We start from the raw sequence: 25,294 nt of genomic DNA on the forward strand, positions 1-25,294 counted from the left end.
CTTATGTTGCAATTAAAAATATATATTACAATACTATTTTTGCATTCTATATGCTCTATGAAACTTTTTGTTGCTCCATATAGACCAAATTTTTAATCAAGAACCCCCCCCGGTCAATGGTGTCCCGCTTTACCAATGTTAAAATCTGGTCACCTTAATATAGTATCAGTCAGATACTAGAAAATACCCAGAATTAAAGGTGCTATTAGACTCAAATGTTATATTTCTTTGTGTTTAGGGTATGGGTTTTCAATAAAAATGTTCAAATATGGGAATTCTTGCTGTGCATAGCTGATGCCCAGATCACTATGTTAAATTCTGTGGTGAGGACCAGAGCTGGATAAACAAGTTCAATCATATGGATTACTCCGAAAACTCAGATAGTACTGGTGCTAGATGGCATACTTTATAACATTCAGCCAGAATAAAAGCCCTGAAGCACTCAAAGCTTGCACAGTTTTGTGTCATTTTGGTTGTTCCTGATAAAAGATATTATGTAGATTCTGGTTTGTATTTTTATTTATAACTGCATATTCTGTATACAATGCCAGCCCAGGCCATTTGCTGTCCACATTGTCTTATAATTTTGTATTCCTGATCTTATACTAACATTCAGTTTTGTATACCACGTTCTATTGCACTCCTCATTTTTATTATTCATTGTATATCTTATACTGTGTGTTCATTTTTGCATTATCATTCACTTTTGTTCTCCTAGTTATATTGCATTGTTTATTCAATGTTTTATATTGTATGATTCCCACCCACCCACTCTGCAGTCTGTCATCTGCCTTGAGTCTCAGCAAGAAATATGGGGTATAAATAAGCTGGGTAAAATACATAAAAATTCCACTCCTAATTACTTTAAGGTACCATCTTACAGCTCACATTTACAAAACATCTTTTTATAAAGTCAATGTATATAAAATTTTTTGAACTGTATCATTGTAATATTTTCTATGTGTGCCATAGTATCTAAGATAAGATTTTAGATAATGAGGAAGGGTGGGGGGGGTGTTGTTTTTTACAATGAGGCAAATCAGTATGTTTAATGCTGGTTTGGGGAAAAAGGGGAAAGAAAATAAACCCACAACTGAAATATTAAATTTGCTATTTAAAATTGGAATTAATATAAAAATACATCTGATGCCACTATTTCACATTCAAAATGTTTTCTTTGTACTTGAGAGATAATAGGAACATTTTTTATTCTACACAGGATTTGCAAAAGCTTATATCATACAAATGCTTTCAGCCTTTAAGCAAATGCATTGTTAAGTTACCCATATAATTATTTCTGGATAAGTTAGTATGTCTTTTTATTGTTAATTTCATTAACATTTTGCTGGTAGAGGTTCAGTTTAATATAAGTGGTTGTAAGGTTCTTTACCAATACTATTACAAAGATAATTTCTTGTTTTTTACTGTTACTTCTTAAAAGAGTGCAATTATTGAATTAAAACAGTAACAGAAACAACATTCCAAAAAGGTTACAGAAAAAGACTGTTCCACTCTCTACGATACTGAGAACAGCTTTGAACCAAGTAAGGGCTGTGGAGTCAGCATTCTGCGTAATGGGATCCCCTGTATCTTCTATCTTTTGTTGAGCCTCATTCATGGAATCAATATGTATAATAGCAAGACTGTCTCCCTTTCACAGAAAGTGTAAAAGTACTACTTTTTATTACACTTAGCATTTATAATACTTGCAAATAGAAGACTTGAAGCTGCAATAGGTTTTTACAAGTCTGTTTGCTATACTTAGATGCTTTTAGTAGTTGAAGGCATAATAAAATGTGGTAACTGCTTAAATGAATTTTATTATTTAAAAAAAATGTTTTATTGTTTGTTGACTACCATTCATTATTTGCTCACCCCAGCGGCGAATATACAATAATAATTATCCATCCATCCATCTATCCAATTACTAAGCATATTAATCAATAATTTTATATTATTTTTCATTGTACAATTGCAGACAGAGTCAAATAAGGTAGCAAATTTCTTAAAACATACATACTCTTATGTTCCCTATGCACTCCTAAAAACATCAGAATTTTTAAACAAAAAATAAGGGAGAAATCATTTAAAGAGTGTCTGTTGGTCCACTTTGAAAGTACGTATCTTAGATATGACTTTCACAGTCTGCTGGCAGTTTGTAGGAAAACCACCACACCTGTGACTCTGCTGTTGATTAATGAGTCTTTCAACTTATTGCTACCATCTGAAGAAGGGCCATGGCCCTTCCAAGCTTCACTGGTTCATTCACTTTCAACTGCAGTGCTCCCTAGCTTTCTTCTACACAGAAAAACTACACCTGGTTAAAGCAAATGAAAACCTCAATATGTCATTTTCTAGACAAGTCAAAAAGCATGTAAAACTAGACAAAAGATGTATTCAAGCAACATGAATACAGTTTTGTCATAACCTGTCAATCTAGTGAGGCTAATAAAAAAATCTTGCTTCAGTGACATATTTCATATTGCAAACTTTGAGACTGATAATAGTGTCTTCTTTCTGTACTATACAGATATAAATCCTACGACATAGGATTTTACCTAGCAAAACAATGGCTTGCTTCAGATACAAGAAAAATCATGCTCAGCATGACATAGTGGTTAAGAGCAATGGCTTCTTATCTGGTGACCCAGGTTTGATTCCCTACTGGGTGACCTTGGACTCTCTCACAGCCCTGATAGGGCTGTTCTGGCCAAGCAAGCCTGTCAGAAGCTCTCTCCGCCTCACCTACTTCACAGGTTGTCTGTTGTGGGGAGAGGAAGGGAAGGCAATTACGAGCCAATTTGAGATTCCTTCAGGCAGTCAAAAGTGGGGTATAAAAACCAACTATTCTTCATTATCCAGTGGGTATGGTTAAGATGGATATTAATTGTGTTAAAGAGCGCAAAGCGTGTGTCATATCTTGAAAGTCCTTTGTAGTCCCATTTTATCATACTTTGCCCTACTTTAACGAATACTTCATCACTTTTTTCACATCTTTCCTTTATATGAAACATATTTTATGGACTGTTCTAAAGTAGTGGTTTAGTGAAAAATATTTTAAGAACACAAAAGCAATGTTGTTTTTATGCTGTACTTGCTGTGTCATATATACAGTGTACACAGTAATAACAGCATATGTTGATCACTTGCATTAAATATGCATTAAAATGGCATACTGGAACAGCTCCTGTTCCTTGTTCTTAGAAATTCCCACTGAAATAGTTCTCTTTAAAAAATCTTTGCAGGTTTATTTGTGTACACTTTCCCTATATTTATGTTTAAAGAAGTCTACCATCACATTGGCAGTTGACAAACCATTCTTACTACTGCACTCTAGAGGGAGCCTTGCTTTACTATAGAGCTGGCTGACCTGAAGAATGCAGAGAGACAGAACAGCCTGCACGGAAAATATGAACTGAATTTGACAGAGTGTGCTATAGAGCTCATTGGAAATCCCATTAGGTGGCTGTGACAAATGTGAAGAAATCCTACTTCTCTGCTACCTTTGCCCCAGCTAGTTCATTCCCAGTTCAGCACCGTAGTTTCAAAGTTAAACTTTCTGACTCTAAGCCTTTAAATTCTCAAGATCTGAAAATTAGTTTTGATGTTTTGCAGTTTTTGCTTAGCAAATCTGTCAAATATGTTCTGATTTAGACACAAGCTGAGGCCATGAAAATCCCCAATACACTGCTTGACCTGTTTATAGATCACTTTAATCCAGTTATCAAAATGAATGTAAAAAAAAAAAAAAGTGGTCTCTGAAGGCTATCACTTATGCCCCAGATCCTACCCATCCTGATTACTTGAAATTTTGTCATGATCACATCAGTGAGGCCCTGGTGTCCATTATAAATCAATTACTAATTCAGGGCACATTTCCTTAGTCAATAAAACAGGTAGTCCTCTGTCCACTACTTTAAATATTGTTGCTAGCGAAAAATAATTTCCCCAGTTATTTCTCTGTCTTTACTTTGCCCTTCCACAGCGAGATGGTAGAACAGCAACAGAAAAACTCCAGGTCTTCCTGGATAACTGATCTGTTCTAAACCTCTTTCCCCCTGGTTTCAGGACCAGCTATGTGATACAGACAGCACTGGGTCTTTGGTTGATTATCTTGACTCGACTGTGGACAAGGGCCAAGTCTATCTGTTACTCTTCCTGAATTTGTTAGCACTATTTGACACTGTGATTTAAAGAGTTCGTCTGAGAAAACCAGTCTTCAGTATCTTGTAGTATTCCTGACGGTTCATTCATCCCACTTAATCTTAATGCAAAGCCTTTAGGAAAAATAATTTGGGGTAAGCTGTCATCAACTTGCAAGGACACCCCACTTGAAACTGGGAGGGATTTTTAAAAATGTTTTCAGTTTTATCTGCAAATCTGGGGATTACCCCAAATTTGCAGGACTATCAGTTTCATGTCAGTGTAGGCCCAGTCCACAGGGTATTAGATATATGATTAATTGCATTTACTGCACTGCTATATATCTTGTCATCTACTTCCTGTATTGTTTATAGTGAGAAGTGAAGTACCCCAAGGATCTGTCCTGGGGCCTGTGTTGTTCAACATATTTATAAATGATTTGGATGAGAGATTAAAGGGGATACTTATTACATTTGCAGATGATACTGAACTGGGAGGGGTAGCAAACACAACTGAAGACAGCAACAGAATACAGGATGATCTTGATAGGCTTGAGAAGTAGGCTAAATTGAATAAAATTAAGTTCAATAGGGGCAAATGTAAAGTTCTGCATTTAGGTAGGAAAAACCAAATATACCAATATAAGATGGGGGAATCTTGTCTTGGCAGTAGCATGTGCGAAAAGGATCTAGGAGTCTTAGTAGACCATACATTGAACATGAGTCAGCAGTGTGACTCAGTGGCTAAAAAGGCAAATGGGATGTGAGTGTCCTGCATAGTGCAAGGGGTTGGACTAGATGACCTATGAGATCCCTTCCAACTCTATGATTCTATGATTCTACACCTTGCCTCAGATAATGTATTATTTGCATTGTTCTCCAATCCCTGTCTAACTGCATTAGTTACTGGTTAGTTTATGTTTTCTAATCGCACATTGCACATCTTTATATTTTAGTCTGCCTTGAGTCTGAGAAAGAAAGGTTAACTATAAACAAAGTGACTAAAACAGTAGATGTGACTAAAACACAAGGTGCATTACTGTATAGAAGTTAGCAGAGTCATCCTCTTCCCCAAGAAACTTACAATCAAAATTTAGAAGGAGAGAGCAGAGAAATCAATACCAGAAAGGCTGGAGTGAATAGAAATTAATGGGCCAAATAGCCCTTCCATTCTGAGCAACACCAAAGGCCAGAAGTTTAGATTTCTTCCAGCATTGCTTGAAACTTGGACTCATACGCAACATTTTGGACTGCAATACAGTTGTTGTCAAATATTATATTACACTGTAAATACATTGTCATGAATATGGATCTTGAATTAAAGGGGTATATTGAAAAGAGTTCACTGTATATATGGGTGAAATGTAAAACATTTAATTTGAAAAAATAAGTATTCAAAAACAAAAGCCAAAGCCTGAAAAAGAAATGTGCATGCACACAGAAGCTTATACTTTAAATAAAACTTTGTTGGTCTTAAATGTGCAACTGGACTCAAACTTTGTTTTAATGCCAAAGCCATTCACTATCTTTTTATTAATACTATTAATAACAAATAAAAATAACATAGCACAGTATGAAAGCTTTCAGCCTCTTCAAAATTCTTCAACAAAATTCTTCAAAGCAAACAGAAGGAATGGAGAAATAAAAGTCTCCCAGGCAGTCTAATGAAAGAACTTTGAAGAGATTTGCAATACAATACTAATAAGGGCTGCCAGACAGTGGTTACCACCTAGTAGGAGACTAAGGGGCAAGGACGTGTGGAGGTACCATCATATCTACAGCATGACATCATCAACGTCATTTGAAGTAGCTGTACTTTCTGCATAGAATGAAGGTCTCTTTTTATAGCATAATTATTTTTCATTAAAAATGAAATAAGATTTATTTTTCTACATTAACTGATCAGATTTAGACATCTTTAACATCATCAAAAGGTACTTCTGCGTGTTCAACTGAACTTAATATACTTTACAAATGCATGACAATAAAAGTTTTTAAGCATGTTGATAGGACAAGATTTTAAAACAGCATTTTCTGAATATATGGATAGTCAACAACACAATAAATATTAGAAATATAAACATTTCCACCATAAATAGCTCACCATATGGCCAGCATTCGCAACAGATGCTGTCTGTGTATCCACTAAAATATACATGATTTATTCAGTTTCGTGCTATGACAATTCTAAACTGGTAAAAACTAGAAGTATCACAGGTGGTATCATATTACATAGCTATTGATCTGAGAAAAAATACTACAAGTTTGCCCAATAGTATCCATCATACATGCATTACAAAAAGAAAGAACAGGCCACACAATTTTATCTGAGCATGTGCAACAGACAAGGACTGTATTGTATGTTTATTTCAAATGAGCTAGTCTAAGTGGAATCAGTCTAAGTGGAATCACACCCTCCTAAATTTATTGACTTCAATGAACTTAGAATATAGTTCTGAAGTCAGCTCTGTGTTACTTTAGTGCAAATTACACATCTGTAAATGATAAAACAGCAACCATTTTATATAACACTTAACTAAATAATTTTGAAACCTAAGCTCAGCTCTTATCACACAAAGATCAACATTCCACAGCAGTGCATTTTAACAAGACACATAATATTTTGATTGTGTATTATTTTAAACTGACTTCTCTTTGCAACAAACCCCTGATCTGCAATGTTTGTATATGTTTATCTATAGTTCATATATCTGATGAAGGGAACTGTGACTCATAAAAACTTAAGTTGGAATAAATGTTGCTAGTTTTTACAGGTGCCTCTCTATCATGGGTCAGCCAGATCTCAGCAACGTTGAGGACTCCTCAGAGAAGGAAGGGGCCAGCAGAGCCAGGCCAGAGGCAGCAGAAACCAAAAAACAAGAGAAGGAGGTACAAGCATACCAAGACTTACAGTTGATAATTTATACAGACCATTTATGCACTGGGAACTTCACTGCCCCAGCTCCTGTGCAGGAGCACATATCGGAGGCGGATGAGGCACACCAGGCCAAATCCTCCCCCATGTGGGTGCAGGAAGAAGTGAGGCAACCTGCCATGACTAAAACTCCAGCTTGCAGCCCGGCATCAAACCTCCAGTGCGTAAACAGTCACAGATTTACTTCCATCTCCCAGATTTCTGATTCAGCAAATGATTCAGCCCTCCGGATCACTTGCACCATTTTATAGGTGAAGGCACAGAGCAGAGCTGCAGTCTAAAAGGAGAAGTCTGACCAGCTGGCATTTACCTATAAAGTCTCTTTAGGGATGTTGTGGTGATGTAGATTCAATGTAAGCTATAAACTGAATCCTTCTTGCTTGAATCCTGAAAGTCTTGACATCTTGGATCAAACTATCGTGCTTGCCTTGACTTCTGGAATCCTGAATTGAAACAACTTTGTATCCTCCCTCAGCTTTGTTTATTTGGAAGAATTGTGAAAGTTGTTGCAACTGGAAACCCACATCTGGCTACACCATTACACATTTTTATTTTGATGCTAAAGACTAACATGGCTACCCATCTGGAATTACATTTTCTTCAGTACATTGTTTAGTCCTGATAAAACCATAGCTCTTTATTATTAACAGATCTTTTCAATATGCTCCATGAATATATGCACATAACTCTTAAGTAAAATGTAAGGTTCAGGTATTCCCTTATATCTATATATATTTTTCTGCACATGTTATCAATCAGTTATAAATATACTAAAATACATGGTAAATTGATCATTAGGGCAAACTAAAATCCAAAAGAATTATATACCAGGATATAAGATCCCCAAGCATGCATATCAAGGCTTCCACAATTTGTTCTGACTGTAGCTTCTCTTATTGAATTAATTGTCACTCTTTAGGGTCCCTCAATGTTTAGACCAGCTTGTATGCATAGTCATGGTAGGAAGACTCAGAAATTCTAATTTATACCCAGAAATTTTCTGTGTGCCCGATAGACTCTCCCTGTATTTATTTTACTTAACTTTTTCCTTCCTTCAGACCACTAATTTAAAATATGATTTTCAAAATTGCCTTATATTTTATCTCATAAAGAAATGCTATGCAAAACATACAAGTTACAATACTCTAAAGATATGTATATGCCAAAATGCTGTTACCTGTGCATCAGTAGTGTCTTCAAGGTCATTTTATTTAGTCCAGAATAATTTGGCAGAAAATCTGACCAATCCCATTTCCACTGAATAGTGGTAGACTGTTGATGTATAAGAAGAAGGTATTGTTAGTTATTAATCAGAGTTAATATCAGTAAATTAAAGCTCCAGCTGTGATAGACTAACTAAGGAGGAGGGGGGCCAGAAACAAGGACTTAGACAGATAGCATCAATCATGCCTACAGAAGTAGGGTTTTATTCTAATAAGACAGCAATTAATTTATAAATCCATTTGGGGATGTAGCCATTATTTATATAAAGATAAATCAATTTTAAGTCCTTATTCTTCCAACTGTTAACAGCGTTTTGCCAAGCTACTTTATCTGAAAGCCTTTCAGTTACAAAAGCAAAATAATTGTGAACTTTTTATCTTTTGCAGCAATTTACTTTTTTTACTGTCAGCAAAAACTTATCAATAGGAAAATCCTAACATAACTATAATTTGCAATATAATATGCAGTGTCTTAACTAACGTGAAATTTAACGTGACATTTTATCTATTATTTTAAGACATTCCAGTTATCAAATGATTATTATAAATAACCACAAACACAATTTATTTATTTATTTGATTTATAGCCCATTCCTCACGTGTCTCAAGGTGGCTAACAGCACTGTTAAAAATACAATACAAAAATAATTAACATTAAAACAGTAACATCCAGCAACTAAATAAAACTAACAGCCTTCCAACTTCATTGGTCCCAAATGAAGATGCATCCAGTTGACCTGGGAGCAAATGATGGTGTTACAATGGAGAAGTATGTGTGGGGGGTATATAGGGGGAGGCCCATCAAAATCTGCTATACTATAGCATGCAGTGGTTACGCTGGCCTCAACCAAAGGCTGGGTGGAAGCGCTCCGTTTTAAGGCCCTGCAGTATGTTGAAGTTCCAACAGGGCCCTAATCTCACTTGGGAGCTCATTCCACTAAGCCAGGGCCAAGGCCAGACTTCTTTGGGGCAAGGGAACACCAGCCTGTTGGCATTGGTGGAGCGTAAAACCCTTCGGGGGCATAGTCAGATAGGCTATTTCTTAGATACACTGAACCTTAGACCACGTTTAGCTTTAAAGGTTAAGGCCAACACCTTAAACCTGATCTGGAATTCATGTAATATTCTCTAGTTTATTCAGTACTATTAAATGTTTTAGAAATATGTAAAATTGCTATATAGAATAAAGATATATAATACAATATGTGAATATATAACAATAATTATTAATGAATATTATATAATACCAAAATCTGTCATTTTGTAAAAGATGACTTTTACTTAAATATATAGCTGTGCTGGGAAAGGTGGAATATAAATGTGATTAGAAAATAAAATAAATACCCATTGCATGCCCCACTCACATGAGTTCCCTTTCAGTAAAAGCTATTCCTGAGTGTCAAAGCCAGGGAAAGATTTGCTCCATCACAAAGGGGGGAAGTAAACATGTATATTCAAAGATGTAACTGAAGTGCTTTGTTTTGCCCTTCTCTAACTCTACTGCCAATTACAACCATTTATTTTGTCCCGTTGAATTCCACGAAAATCCATGAAAACATATTACTATCTTGATAGTATCATATCTGAATTTACATAGTCATATCCATTTTTGTGGCGCAGAGTGGTAAGGCAGCCGTCTGAAAGCTTTGCCCATGAGGCTGGGAGTTCGATCCCAGCAGCCGGCTCAAGGTCGACTCAGCCTTCCATCCTTCCGAGGTCGGTAAAATGAGTACCCAGCTTGCTGGGGGGTAAACGGTAATGACTGGGGAAGGCACTGGCAAACCACCCCGTATTGAGTCTGCCATGAAAACGCTAGAGGGCGTCACCCCAAGGGTCAGACATGACTCGGTGCTTGCACAGGGGATACCTTTACCTTTACCTTTATCCATTTTTGTATGTCTTAATCATATTAACCAGGGATGCTAGCGATTGATAAAGGAGTATAATACTGGAAATTGGCTGTTATATTTCTAGTAGCTAAACATCCTCTCAAGTTTGATATGCAGAGGAAAGCAAGATATATTGATGAAGTTCTGTCCACAACTTTTTCTGCCACTCTACCTCATCAGACTTTCCCTAGCTATCACTCCCAGTCTTGAAGAGGCTTTCCCATACAGCACCATGTTCTAATGTTTTCCCCCTCTCCCCCTCCCTGTTTCCTAAACTGAGTTTGCTAAAATGACAGGGCATGTTCTTCTCCAATTAGGTCACTGTTGTGAAGAGTGCCGAGGAGTGCGTCTTCCCCATGTGCCACCTGCTTCCACTTTTTTGCTGGTCTCAATGAGTAAATGGAAAGGGGGGCAAGGCATATCCATTTCTCCATCAGCTACAATGACAACACCTTCATCAACAGCTAATCATTGACTTTTTAAAATCACAGACACAGCAAGAAACAGGACTAGGACTTAGGTCGTTGTTCACTTCTATCATTCTAAAGCCTAGTTTGCGGGGATGGAAAGGAAAGAGAAACCCAGGATTCCTTTCTGCTTTCTTTTGCTTGCCTAAAAAAGCCAGGCCAGATTTCCATCTGTTTTGAGCTGGACTAGAACCTCATCTTTTATTTCCTGCTTGCTCAACAGACTGAACTAAGTGTGCAAATTATGGAAATCACCCCCGCCCAGCCAAAGAGATTATCAACAGAAAGGGAATATCCCTTCCAGGTAGTAACTGCAACTTCTTTTGTCTCTTTTGTCCAGTGCAATTTCTCCTCTTACCCCTATATGTATCCCATTGTACTCCCCCAAGTCCTTCCTGATTAAACAATACAGGGCCATTGGTGAGACATCACACCTAGCCAAGGTATTATTCCACTAGCCAAGGTATTGTTCCATTTGATGAGCTTACTCCATATCTCCCACTCTAGTGACCTCATATGCCAACCACCCTATCAAATTCATACTTAACTCACAAGCGATCATTAATCACATACCTCCTAGTGGGCAGTCACTGGGCTGACCCTGGAATTTCAAACACTATATCAAACCTTGCATACCCAGGTGTGTGCATGTGTGCGTGTGCGCGTGCTGTGTTGATCCCTCCACACCCAGCATCCTGTCCACCCCTGATGCCATCATCTTTGCTGCTTGAATCCAAATGTGCTGTATTCCTTAACCTTTCCTCCCTGTAGAACTTAGTGTGTATGTTTCTGCTTGTGTGTGTTTTGAATGTACCCCAGTATTTTCCCCAAATAAATCCTTTTGAGTGTAAACTTAATTGTCATCTTTATTTAAGAAGGGTTTCTTCCAGGGAATGGACCCCGTAAAAATTGGTGGAAAAGATTCTGCGTTACCCAGCCTCTTGCTATATTCATGATTCCCCACAATTCCCTTTGAGAGATCCAACTTGGGTAACAGAACCATTCCAAGAACTCCATGCAGATAATTATGTTTCCCCTTATGACAGCAGTTTTCTGGCCCCGCAAACTTGGCATCCAGTTTAGCTTTACAAGAATCTCAAGAGCTGTACTATTAGTATGCTAAGGCCCTAATGCCATGATCTTTAGCTATGAAAGAAATCCAAAAAAGAGAGTCACTTGAGAGATTACTTCAGAGCAGTCAATTTCTGTTTTAATAGCAGGTGTAGTAATCCTGCTGATTTTGCTTTGCTCTGATTTAATTCTTTCTTCCTTAAAGAACATCACTCAACACGAAACAGCATACAGGACATGATGATGGGCAGTGGATTGTATTAGATGATCCCCAGATCTCTCTGGTCCCTGTGATCTTCCTATATTTCTAACATGGCCACCAAGAAAATTGAAAAGAAGATATGATAACAATGGCCACCTACATGAAAATCAGCAATATGCTGCCTCTGAACATGCATACTGTGATTTTGCCTTTACATACTTAATGAATATGGCTTCATCTATTTTTAAAACCTATTTATGCTGCTTGACATCAGAATATTTTGAGGATGACGAATTTCATATATAAATTATCCACTGCAAAAATTTACTTGCATCATATTGTTTTAAACTCAAAATGTAACTAGTGAAACCATACCCCTGATATATGAAACAGACCCTGGATTGTAACCAGTGAAAACCAGACCTTTGGACTGTATTCTATGGTGCCATAAACCCTGGATCAGCACCTATGACAACAGACCTCATTGTGGGACAAGAATAGCACTTGTGTGCTTCTTCAATCAAGACTATGGACTTTAGACATTTGCTCTGGCCTAGAAAAAGGGAATAAGTAACCCTCAGTTCTCAATCCTGAAAAATAGTAAATAATTCTGCTCAATTTACTCATTTCATACTAGCGGGATTTTATTAATGAACAGGACTCAACTTTTAAACAGGGAGCAAATTTCAAGGTACTTAAGACCACTGATTTCTATTTAAGGTGAAATTCTGTGAAATAAAATAATTTATTATCTTAATGGACAAATATTAATTAATGCTGTTATGAACTCTGTAACTGAAATACATAATACAGTTAAAATGAGATCTGCACCAAATGTGTCTCCATCAACAATTGTGAAGCAGAATGAGCCTATCTTCAAGCTCCTGCATTGTACATTTTTTTATATTTACAAAAGTTGACTGCATCTCATCAGCTTCTTCAACACATTCCCATTATCCCAAATTCAGGGTCTAAAGAAGATGGTGGTATTGCACCTCATTTTGGTAGGACTGAGATAACGATTCAAGGAAATAAAATGGATCTTTTTATCTTTCCTAACGCTAAAGAGAGATTCTGTGGCACTTTGCAACCTAGAGTGCAGAGATTTTCCTCAATCACCAAGCTGACGGGACAGCACGTACGCGACAACCCATATGTTAAAAATTATCCAGAAAATACTGGAATGATCTAATATAGCAGAGGTGGCCAAACTGTGGCTATCCTTATGTCCATGGACCACAATTATTATACAAATGCTGGCAAGACCTCATGGTAATTGTAGTCCATAGACACCTGGAGAGCCACAGTTTAGCCACCCCTGTATTAAAGGAATCAAGTTACTTTCCTAATCAGTGAAAATAAGATAATCATGTGTCACAAATTATCATAGACTACCCCCCCACACACACATACAAAAGTAACTCTAAATGTAACTTCAAGTGGCAGGGGAAGTGTGTAGCTGGATAGCAGCAGCTGACTAGATCTGTCTGAGTCTGTTTGTACTCAGCTTATCACAGGAATTTAGATCTGGAGTGCCCAGAGGTACAAGCCAAATAGCTCTTGACCTTCAGAGGGAGAGAAAGACTCCTGCACCCCACTCAGAAACCTTCATATCTCCTGTTTCGATTGCATTTCCTCACTCATACTGTAAGCCATTTTGAATCCCCATTAGTGGAAACAGAGGATATAAACAAAATGTCCACATAGATCAGGGTTAGTCAAACTGCGGCCCTCCAGATGTCCATGGAAAACAATTCCCATGAGCCCCTGCCAGCGAATGCATTCGCTGGCAGGGGCTCATGGGAATTGTTTTCCATGGACATCTGGAGGGCCACAGTTTGACTACCCTGATCATAGATCAAGGAGGTCTGAACATCAGAATCTGCTTTTCCCCCCAGAAGAAATGCATTCTATAATCAAGCTGCTGTACCTCTGCGAAAAGACCATATCTCTCATATCAGACAGTATACTACTTTCTCCCTTGTCTGCACTGTGTCCTTTTCCCAGGCAACTCACCTCTTTCCTAATCTCTGATGTCCAACAGACTTCAAAGCACTCTGACTTTCAATCTGTGCTAAGTAAATAGCAATACTTTCCCTCCTTCAAAACATAGTCCAAATTTATTATTACTATTATTATTTATTAAATGTCTAGACTGCCCTTCCGAGCCTGGCTCATGGTGGTGTACATCAGTGGTCCCCAACCCCCGGTCCAGGAACCGGTGCCGGTCCGCTGATCAGTTGGTACCGGTCCGCGACTCCTCCTTGTCCTCCTTCCTGGCTGCTGCCTGGGGGGGCTGCCCTGTCACTCTGCCGCCAGAGAGCACCGAAGGTGAGCTCCCCCTCGGCATGGCACTGTGCAGCTGCTGCAGGCACCGCCCCCCAGCGGACAGCGGGAAAGCAAGTGGAGCAGGGACTCAAGCGGCAGCGACATCCCTTAGCAAAAGACTACTCCCCGTCCGGGCCTCAGTAAAATTGTGAAGTGTTGACCGGTCCCTGGTGATAAAAAGGTTGGGGATCACTGGTGTACATACATAATAATCCAAAGAGTTAAAACGATGAAAACATTATTATCAAAACATTATCAATTAACAATTAATATCATAAAAACAATTAAACCAGTTAATAAATTAGGGTATCAATAAGCAGCAATATATCACTGTTACCCAGGAGGTTCATCCCTTCTGAGAGTTTATCGCAGGATGGATATTACTAAAGGGGAGTTTTTTGGGGAGCCCATAGATGTTACTGGATCATTGGCCCCAACCAAAATCTTGGTGGAAGAGCTGTGTCTTACAAACCCTGTGGAACTGTGCCAGCTCCAACAAGGCCCTGATCTCCTCTGGGAGTTTATTCTATCAAGTAGGGGCCAGAACTGAAAATGTCTTGGCCCTGGTTCTTCCCTGGGGCCAGGGACAACCAACCAGCTGGAATTTGTCAAGCAAAGTACTCTCCAGGGGACACAGAAAGCCTTAGGTACACTGGGCCCAGACTGCAAATAGCCTTAAACTTGAGCCATGCCTTCTCTCTTTTACCCCCTCAGAACAAATAATCTTTTAAGAATTTCTCAAATTACATGGGTTCCCTTCCTATCTCTCTGCCCTTTCATTTCTAATCTCAGCCTTGGCTGTGATTTAATGCAGTGGTGCGCAACCTTTTTAAGACTGCGGACCGGCGGCGGGGAGGGCGATCGCCCGGGCGCGCATGGTGTTGGTGCCATGCACGGCCGCAAACGCGCTTGCGCAACCCGGCCGCACATGCACATTGCGCATGCGTGGCCCTGCTTCCCTCTCCCCCCTCCCACAAAAAGAAGCTTGCCGGGTCACAAGCTAATCGGCTGCTTTTGAGGCCAATTTGCTTGTGGCCTGGGAAGTTTCTTACTGGGGTGGGGGGAGCGGGAGCCGCAGCTCAGTACCAGGGCCTTCGTGGCCCGGTACTGGACCGTGGCCCAGTGGTTGGGGACCACCCATTTAACGGTTTTATACCATGCATTTCTATAACAAAATTTCTCCCTGCAATAGAAACAAAGTTTCTGTTTCCATTTTTTCTCTTAATTTCCCTTTCCCATCTGATTTCATCACACTAGAACACTTATTATGCATTAACCATACACAGAATGCAGGCATACTGAATTTTCTGTGTAACTTCAAAAGGATGGACATGAACCTACAAAAGACAGTACAGTGGCTCATGGACCAAATCCCAAATTGACCCCACACAAACGAAACTGGTCCAGCAAACTGGTCCACCAGTATAGGATGAGTGAGACTTGTCTTGGCAGTAGTACGTGTGAAAAAGATCTGGGGGTCTTAGTAGACCATACACTGAACATGAGTCAGCAATATGACTCGGTGCTAAAAAGGCAAATGGGATTTGGGGCTGTATTAAAAGAAGTCTAGTGTCCAGATCACACGAGGTGATGCTATCACTTTATTCTGCTGTGGTTTGACCTCACTTGGAGTACTGTGTTCAGTTTTGGGCTCCACAACTGAAGAAAGATGTAGAGAAAGTTTGTCCAGAGGAGGGCTATGAATTTGGTGAGGGGTTTGGAGAGCAAGTTATATGAGGAAAGGTTGAGAGAGCTTGGTCTGTTTAGCCAGGAGAGAAGGCGACTCAGAGGTGATATGATAACCATCTTCAAATACCTGAAGGGCTGTCATATAGAAGATGTAGCAGAGTTGTTTTCTGTTGTCCCAGAGGGTCGGACCAGAACCAATGGGTTGAAATTGGGTTGAAGCTTCTGACAGTTCGAGTGGTTCCTGATTGGAACAGGCTTCCTCAGGAGGTGGTAAATTCTCCTTCTTTGGAAGTTTTAAAGCAGAGGCTAGATAGTCATCTGATAGAAATGCTGATTTTATGAACTAAGGCAGATTGTGAGCAGGTGAGCAGGAAGGGATGTACAAGTATTTGTCTCTTGTGGCCCTCCCTTGCATGCCCAGGGAACTGATAATTGCTGCTGTGTGATAGTAGGTAAATTTCCTCCAGGCCAGGCTGGATTCTGGAGATTTTTGGTGGAGGGATGACTTGGGTGTGGAATTGGGGTCACCATGGTGGGCAGGTAGTTGTGAGTTCCTGCACTGTGCAAGGTGTTGGATGAAATAGCCCTGGAGGTCCCTTCCAACTCTAAGATTCTATGATTCTATAAGTCCAGTTCTCCAGTGGGGATCAGTCTGGAAGATAAATTTACACCACCTTTCTTCCAGCTGCATTTTACTGCAGTTGGGGGAAAAGGAGGGGGGATCGCTGGGGAAAGGAATTATTTTTCCTTTTCTCCTCACTTTCTCCTCACAAACCTCACTTTGTAATGGCCAGGAGAAAGAGGGCAGGGATCACCCTGGAGGGGACTTACCCATTGCATGGGCAAAACCAAAGAGCTAAATGGTTGCAAACCTTTAAACCTAACAATTGAGCTGTAGACCTCAGGCTCCTCAGCTTTTAAGTGTAAATGGCTGGCCCCAAACAGCTGAACTGAACCAGTCAAAAGTTTTGTAAATGTTCAAGGAATGTGCCTTCCCTGAACATCAGTTCCTGAACTTTGAACCAGCACAAATTCAACTCAGATTTTGGCTTGTGAGCTGGTTCATGCCCGTGCCAATTCATTTGAGCTCGTCTTAATTGGGTCATTTTGCTACTCACATCTTGAACTTGTTGTAGCCTGTTTAAATTCCTTTTTTCCCGCTTTTTATCTATCACCTGTATTCAACAAAATCACTCTATTGAATTAGTACTTCCTTTTCACTTTTGACAATGTTACTTTCAAATATAAAAATGTATACAATAGACTTCAAAAAGTCTGAGACCTACGTCATGAAGTGCATGTGTGAAGGCTATACATATGTATCCCTCCCAAACGATGCTAACACCTGTTGCCCATAATTCTCATCTTTTGGGAAGAAATGCAATTCAGAGTGAAGTCAATACTTCCTTTGAATGAGTGCATATATTTGACTGTTCACAAATTTTTCACAGTTGCCTGTGAATGAAAAACTTTTCAGAGAAGTGAAAATCTTTACAAAAATTACCCAAATATTTTATCTAGATTGTACTACAAACATAAATATAGATTTTAAATATACATGAGGCCCATTCATGCTTCCACCAGGCCTATGGCTGAGACCAGAGCAGTCTGAAGTCATAACGGCCTGCCTCCCTGCTGTTTCTTGGCTCCCCTTATATTGATATCATCCCTAGCCTGGGGTAGTTGGGGGCAGGCGTGAAGGGGGTGGGGGATGGGGCTTTACATTGTATTTTACTGTAATTTTATTATTGTAACTGATTTTATTGAATGTTTCATTGTTGTGAACTGCCCCAAGCCCATAAGGGGAGAGGTGGTATACAAATTTATTATTATTATTATTATTATTATTATTATTATTATTATTATTATTATTATTATTATATTACTTTAGACAGAAGAACAACACAGATTAAACCAATTGTATGGTTCATTACTTTTCAGTCATACTCATTTCCCAGAAGACAACCAATGTAAGAAAACTGATCCTATCAATATGTCTTCTAGCATTTATTGAAGCAGAATACTGCAGGAAGTAGCTCTTATATTATTAGACAGAAATATTAATGGGGAGAGAGATAACCTGCCTATAGGAAAGATACTTCACATGAATCTCCTCCCACATTGGCTCCTAAACATGCACATAGGTAACAGTCATCTTGCTGGAAGTGATGCAGTAGGCTCAGAGAAGGTTCTCTGATAGACTGTAAATGCTAACTGAGCAAATGACTTCGTCAGATTGAGAAATCAGGTCAAAGTCAGACGTTTAATCTCCTAATGTATGTGAAACAGCCTCAACAGTCCAAAGCATTATACAGTTGCTATATATTGTTACTATAATAATAGTCATATGAAGTTTCCTTATATCAAGTAAAATAATGGTTTATCTAGGCCAGTATTTTCAACTGTGACTTGTAATGGCTATACAAGCTCTCAGAGATTTCTCCCCAGTCCTGCTACTTGAAATTCTTCTAACTGGTACTACCACGGATTAATTCTGGATTATCTCAAACAGTATCTGACCATGGACCATCAAAGTGACACCAAGTGGGAACCCTTTCTTGGACATGAAGACACCCATTTATAAAGAAAGTGTGGTCTTTTCATGAGTGCTGGTCATGTGTAGCAGGAGAGTTTAGAATAGTCAGAGTTTAATTCGAAAAAAATTTCAGCTAAACATCCGAAAGAAGTTCTTGGCAGTTAGAGTTGTTCCTCATTGGAATAGGTTTATTTGAGAGGTGGGTTCTCTTTCCTTCAAAATTTTTAAGCAGAGGCTAGATAGACAACTGACAGAAATGCTAATTCTGTGAATTTAAGCAGTTTGTACGTGGTTCTAAATAAAACAATTTCAGTGATCTTAACAACAACAACAACATAACAGGAACAGTGACTTAACTAAGGCCCCTAGAGAGGTCTAGCTGGTTCAGGCCATGGAGGGGATGTCTGAGGGGGACCTGTGGTCAGTCTCAGGCAAACGTGTGGTGGAGGAGCTCCCTTTTGCAGGCTCTGCAGAATTGTGGGAGTTCGGGCAGGGCCCTGATCTCTTCAGGGAGCTCGTTCTACCAGATGGGGGCCAGGACAGAAAAGGCTCTGGCCCGTGTTGAGGACTGACATGCTTGTTTGGGTAGGCGCACTTCCTTACTTGGTCCCTTCTTACCCAGTCACAGGACCTCTGTCTCTGAAGGGTGAGCTTCAGATGACTGCTTGAGCCATTTCGTCACTTCTTCCTGGCGTCTGGCTGAGGTTTCTGGGGACGGAATCGGGGCAGTCATCCATTAGGAGGAAGAGCTGGGTGTCATCTGCATATTGGTGGCAACCCAGCCCAAACCTCCATACCAGCTGAGCAAGAGGGCGCATGAAGATGTTAAATAAAATATGAGGGAGGACTGATCCTTGTGGGACTCCACATGTGAGCTGATGATGGTTGGATACTCTCTTTCCTATTTCAACCCTCTGTCCGCAATCCCAGAGGAAGGAGATCAGCCACTTAAGAGCTGTCCCCCATATATCGGCATTGGCAAGGTGGTGAGTTAGGAGCTCATGATCTACAGTGTCAAATGCTGCTGATAGATCTAATAGTATAAGCAGCGTTGACCCGCCTCGGTCTAGCTAGCGACAGAGCATCAGGGAGAGTAGCACTGTTTACACCCCATGGCCAGGCCGTAAAACCTGACTGAAATGGGCCAAGGGCTGCAGTTTCCTCCAGGAATACTGATATTTGTTCCACTGCAGCCCTTTCAACTAAGTGCGAGGTGGTGCAGGTGGTTGGACTAAATGACCTTGGAGCTCCCTTCAAACTCTAGGATTCTATGTATTGGTGAAACTGTATCTGTTCATATAATAAATTATATAATTAAAAAAACAGGGTTAAAAATACACTGTCAGAAGCAAATAAGCCACATTTTTCAACATTTTAAAACCAATCATGATGTTCTGAAATAATGTTCTGTCAAAGAAAGAATGAGGATGGATGATTCCCCTGATCTAAGGAAACAGAGAAACAAAAGGCAGTATGCACATTGCTGTTCCAAGTTTTTGAATGGTATATTATTTGGAACTTGATGAAGAACAGGATCCAATGTGTGGCCTTGTCTATTTGAAAGAACACCATGTTTTTGTGGCTTGTTCCAGTGAGCAGTGGGTGTCTTATTACTTTAATCTGGTGCCACCAAATTTCAAAAGGTATTCTTATCATAACAGTTCCCTTTAACAAATCTATAATTCTATTCTAGGCAACATTATAAAAATGATTAATGAAATTGTCCACTTCTTGCATCAACTATCAAAAGGGAAGGTTGTTAGATCTAATGGGCTTCAAAGGACTTAGAAAGCAAACTTGTGGATAGACTCTAAATTACACATTCCTACATTAAAGATAGATAAGCTGCAGTGCGCCCAATATCAGGTGATACACAGAAAACTGAAAGCCTAACGTTGAGGCACTCCCAGTCACCCCCTATAGGGATTTCCAAAAGCGTTCACATGCTCTAAGATGCCTTTAAGAAGAACTATCCACACTCTACATAAAGTCTATTTGGCCATTACAATTCAGGTCTTAGCCTGTCACAGTTACTGAAGTTATCCCTTGCCACCTAGTATGCAAGTGTCCATTGCGTAGTCACATAAGTCTTGTCTGCAAGATCCAAGGTTCCAGACTCCCAACAACAAATCAAAGCTGTTCCCATCATCTCCATTTCTTCTCCACAGAGTTGAGAAGTTCTCAGAGAAGACATTTTCCTCTACTTGAGAAGAACCTATTCAGCTATATATGTTCTTCAGCTGTGAGCAGCATTCATACCATGCCAAAGTTTCTCAGTGGTATTACAGTCTCTCATCAGGGATTTGGTTCTCTCCAGAAACAAAAGCCAGTAAATTAATCATGAACACTAGATGAATCCATACAAGCAAATTTCCTTCCGTGCAAAGAACGTTCTTTGCAAATATCATGATGGAAGCAGACAAAAAGAGTGTTGCTATGCCGGATGTTATCTATCACATGACATTGGAACTGCAAAACAGTAAATTGTCTATTCTCCCTGCTTAAAAGCTATCCAGCAGTGAGCAAGGTTCCTAGGTCTCCCTATCACAGTCTGGACCACAGTGTCCTGCTGCCTTGCACAGTACTGTGCAGGAGGCTGAAGCTATACATGTACATTCTTATTGCTACAGCATAGGCCACCAAGCACAGTTAAGTACTATCAATTTTTACAGTGTTAATCAGCTGCTCAGGGCATCATTGATACTAGTTACCACATTCCTCTTACAATGGGCGATTAGAGCTGTCAGAGCTGAGAACATTGACCATCTGTTTGGCCTGGCACATTGCAGGAAGCACGCATCCCATTACTGAAAGTGAAGCTCTCTGGTTCAAGGCTAGTGTGTCTTTCAAACATACATAAGAGATACATTTCTCTTTCCAATAAACTGAAGTAGGAACTCAGATTTCAGGATGTCAGTGTGGGGGGAAATTCTTCAATGATGGTATCATGATAAATAACTAAGAAGTATTTCTATTTTAAAAATAAAAAATATTTTAAATCATAAGAAACCTTACAAGGGATATGGGTATTTCCCACTTCTCTAGCATACAATTAAGAGTCCATTACTTTAAATGAATGCTCAATTAATAGATGTGTTCATTTTGTTCTTATGTTTATATTGATTTATCTGTTGCTCATGCATTTTAATCTGTTATTTCTGAAAATAGTTACAACTAGCAGCTGTAATTTATGGATGATTTTCAATAGTCCTCTTAAGATATTTTAATACTCGTCACTGATAACAGATGGAACAACCTCCTGCCCCTGTGGATGGTTGTTCTGATGTAATTATTCTACAGTACTGAAGCAAGGCCTTCCAATACAGCACTATCACTCTTTGCTATCATAGGACAGGTCCCTGTATACTCTTGGCCATGTCATACACATTGAAAGTTGTTGACATAGTGCTTCACGTTTGTGGACACCTGTCAGTAACTGCCATCTAGTAATCATGCCTCCTGCTTGGACAAAAGGATGAGATAAGTCTCGGGTGCAGCCGAAGTCTCTGCTACAAGCTACAGCTGCTTATAAATTGGGATAGTATTCATATTTTCTCCATGTGGATTAAGACTGAGGAAACTGAGGAAACTGAGAAGCTCTAATAGTTTGTTGAAGAAAGACATGCAGGCTGAGGCAAAGGTTTTGTGGTGGTTATAAATATGGAGGAAGATGTTAATGTAGCCACTTTGCAAATCATTGTGAGGATGGTGTGTAGAAGAAAAGATGCAGACTATCCTGTGATTCCTGATGGAGCTGAACAGGCCATAATGATACAACCTTTGATCTTCTTACTTATTTACTTCTTTGGATTTGGACAAGAAGATCAAAAGCCATGAAGGGAGATTGTGTTCTATTATTATTATTATTATTATTATTATTATTATTACTACTACTACTACTACTACTACTACTACTATTACTATTACTACTATTACTATTACTATTACTACTACTACTAGGGGCAAAGCCCATTGTATCCAAGAATACAACGGGCGCTAGAGCTTGGCAGTGGGAAGAGGAAGGGGAGGAGTTGTCCAGTCTGTAAGGGCATGGGGTTGAATGTGTGTGTTGTATGGGAGGTTGTGGTGGTGTGGTGGCAAATGAGGGGTGTGGAGATATAGGTGTCAAGAACCTGTGTTTTGGAATCAGTGTGGACTGACCTTTGGGAATTGTAGCATAGTGGTTACAGATGAGCTGTCTTCAGATATGTGAAGGGAAAATCAGACTGGAGACTCTTCTTAGGGGAAGATTACATGGCAACCAATTCCTCCCAGTTCTGTGTCATTTCCCTTCTTGTGTGAATTAGGCCACAGACACCGAAATGCCCCTCTGCCCTAATACACATGGGGTAGTCACAGTGCACAGGTGTCCACCCTGTTCTTGCTTCTCCATTTTTTCACTGTTGATAAAATGTTATGTGCCCACATGCTTCTTTCATGATTGCTCCTTAGAAGAACGGATTTTGTACCCTGTTGTTTACTACCCAAAGGAGTCTCAAAGCAGTTTACAAACACCTTTTCCCTTTGTCTCCCCACAATAGTCAACCTGAGAGGGATGTGGGGATGTGAGAGGTCTGAGAGAACTGGGAATGGGCCGCAGTGACCCAGCAGGCCTCAGGTAACTCAAAGTATTTTCCAATCTTCCCTTCCTCTCCCTATAGCAGACTCCCCATGAGAAAGGTGGGGTAGAGGGCCTCATATGGAAGCTGGCAACCCTAAGAGGAAGACTCTATATGCACAGCAATCTTTTGCATGGGTCGGCTTCAACTAAGTTAATCCATGGCACTGTTTGTATGTGTGTATAGGACTATACACATGACTGGAATGCAGAAGTGGATGGATATGGGTTGTTAAGAAAAAACACAGAAAAGGTTGAGGAGGAGGTAGAATGGTGCTGTATGTGAGGAGAGGGCTTGCTTGTAATGAAATACTAGACTAAGAGAGTGACACTCTGGTAGAAAGTATCTGGGTAAAAATAAGGGAGGGAAAAACAAAGAGTATAGTGGCTAGCATCTGTTACAGACTGCCTGACCAATGTGGATGTGGATGCTGTTGTCTTTGAGAGCTTGATCTGGGCAAAAGTATCTTGTAATTATGAGTGACCTCGGTTTCCCTAATGTGTGTTCAGAAACAAATTATCCTAAGTATCGAGTGTTAAGCTAGTTTCTCATCTCATTTATCAAATGGTGGAAAAACTTGCAAAAGGCTTAAGCATACCTGATTTAATACTGTCCAACAGGTGAGAGCTGATGGATGAGATGGAGATAGGGATCCTGGGGAAGAGTGACCCTGTCCTCTTAGAATTCTTTTTGAGATGGGGAGGGGGGAGGACGTTCATAGCCAGACATGTACGTTAGACTTTCTAGGGCAAACTTTAATAAACACAGAGAGATGATGAGAGTCATTCTGATGACAGGAATGCTGGAAGAGAAAGGAGCAAGGGAAAGGTGGGCTCTCCTACTGAACTATTGCATGCTAAAGCCATGACTATTTCAACAAGATGAAAACATGGTAGGGGATCCAAGAAGCCTATTTGGATGAACAGAGAACTTCAGGAGGAGCTAAGGAAGAAAAGGGAAATATTCAAGAAACTAGAACTAAAGCCCATTTTATTCTGGAATAAAATGGGTGCTAGGCCCCCTCCCCGGGGAAGCCTTCACAGGGCAAAGGCTTCCCGGGGCCTTGCGGCCCCTTGGCTGGAAGCTCCAGGTGGCCTCTGGGGGCACGAAGCGCGGGTCTTGGGCGGGAAAGGAGCAGGCCACCACATGGCGACCCTGTTCCTTTCCCCAGTGTGAAGGGACCTGGGGCAGGAAAGGAGCAGAGACTCCGCGTCTTCGACCCGGAATCCCTGCTCCTTTCCCGGCCCGGGTGCCTTCCCGGTCTTTGACGCGGCGTCCCTGCTCCTTTCCCAAGGGCGAGGGGAAGGCAGCCAGGTGACTTACTGTCAGGGAAGGCTTCTTCCTTGAAGCGGTGACTCCCCGGCTAGCCCAGGCGAGGCCGGGCCAACAAGCCAATGGGGAGCCGCGCGAAGTTGGCCACTTGGCTCTGGAGTGACACTCAGAGGGCCCAATCAGGAGCTGCTTCGCTGCTTTTGATTGGGCCCTATGAGTTTTTATCCCGGACAGAACCCGCCCTTTCTCCTCTTCTTTAGCCCTTACTGTTTTATTACTACTGTTCCGCAGGAGCGGTTACAGATGGAAAGATGAACAGACCTCTAAAGAACAGCACCTACATGTTATAAGGCACTGTAGGTCAGCCATCAGAGAGATCAAAGCTGGGAGTGAGCTGAGACTGGCCAGGGAAGTCCACTATAACAAGAAAAGCTTTTTTTCAAATATGTGAGAAGGAAACATAAGGTAAATGGGGCAATAGGCCCACTGTTGGGTAAAGATGAAAAGACTCTGACAGAGGACAGATAGATAGGAGAAAGACTCAGTACCTATTTTGCCTCTGTGTTTTCCCAGACAAATATGGGGGTATCTAGGGATGGTAGTAGGCAAGGTATAATGTCTGGATGGTGGATTGACATGAAGAGAGAGGTTGTCAAGAGGCCTCTGGCTGCACTAGATGGTGTGCGCCCATAAGAACTCAAAGAACTTTCTGGAGAGCTTGTGGAACCTTTGTCCATCATCTTCAGGACCTCTTGGAGGACTAGAGATGTGTCAGAAACTGGGGTAGAACAAATGTTATCCCAATCTTCAGATAAGGAAAGAGAAATGACCTGAAAAACTACAAGCCAGTGAATCTGACCTCAGTTACAACTAAGTTAAAGGAACTGATTTGAAAGGGAGTGATCTGCAAACATCTAAAGG

General features: G+C 40.2%; 1 protein-coding gene across 7 annotated transcripts in view; it reads right to left on the minus strand.

Annotated features, from left to right (window-relative positions):
- Window positions 1-25,294, minus strand: part of KIAA0825 (KIAA0825 ortholog) — a 242,669-nt gene that overhangs the window by 101,414 nt on the left and 115,961 nt on the right. For all 7 annotated transcript variants that reach the window (XM_077347603.1, XM_077347605.1, XM_077347604.1 and 4 more), the window contains one exon: window positions 8,255-8,349. In XM_077347603.1, coding sequence (XP_077203718.1) covers window positions 8,255-8,349 — 95 coding nt within the window. The remainder of the gene's footprint in view (window positions 1-8,254; window positions 8,350-25,294) is intronic.

Source organism: Paroedura picta, chromosome 7 (assembly GCF_049243985.1).
Source record: "Paroedura picta isolate Pp20150507F chromosome 7, Ppicta_v3.0, whole genome shotgun sequence".
NCBI classification, from domain to species: domain Eukaryota; kingdom Metazoa; phylum Chordata; class Lepidosauria; order Squamata; family Gekkonidae; genus Paroedura; species Paroedura picta.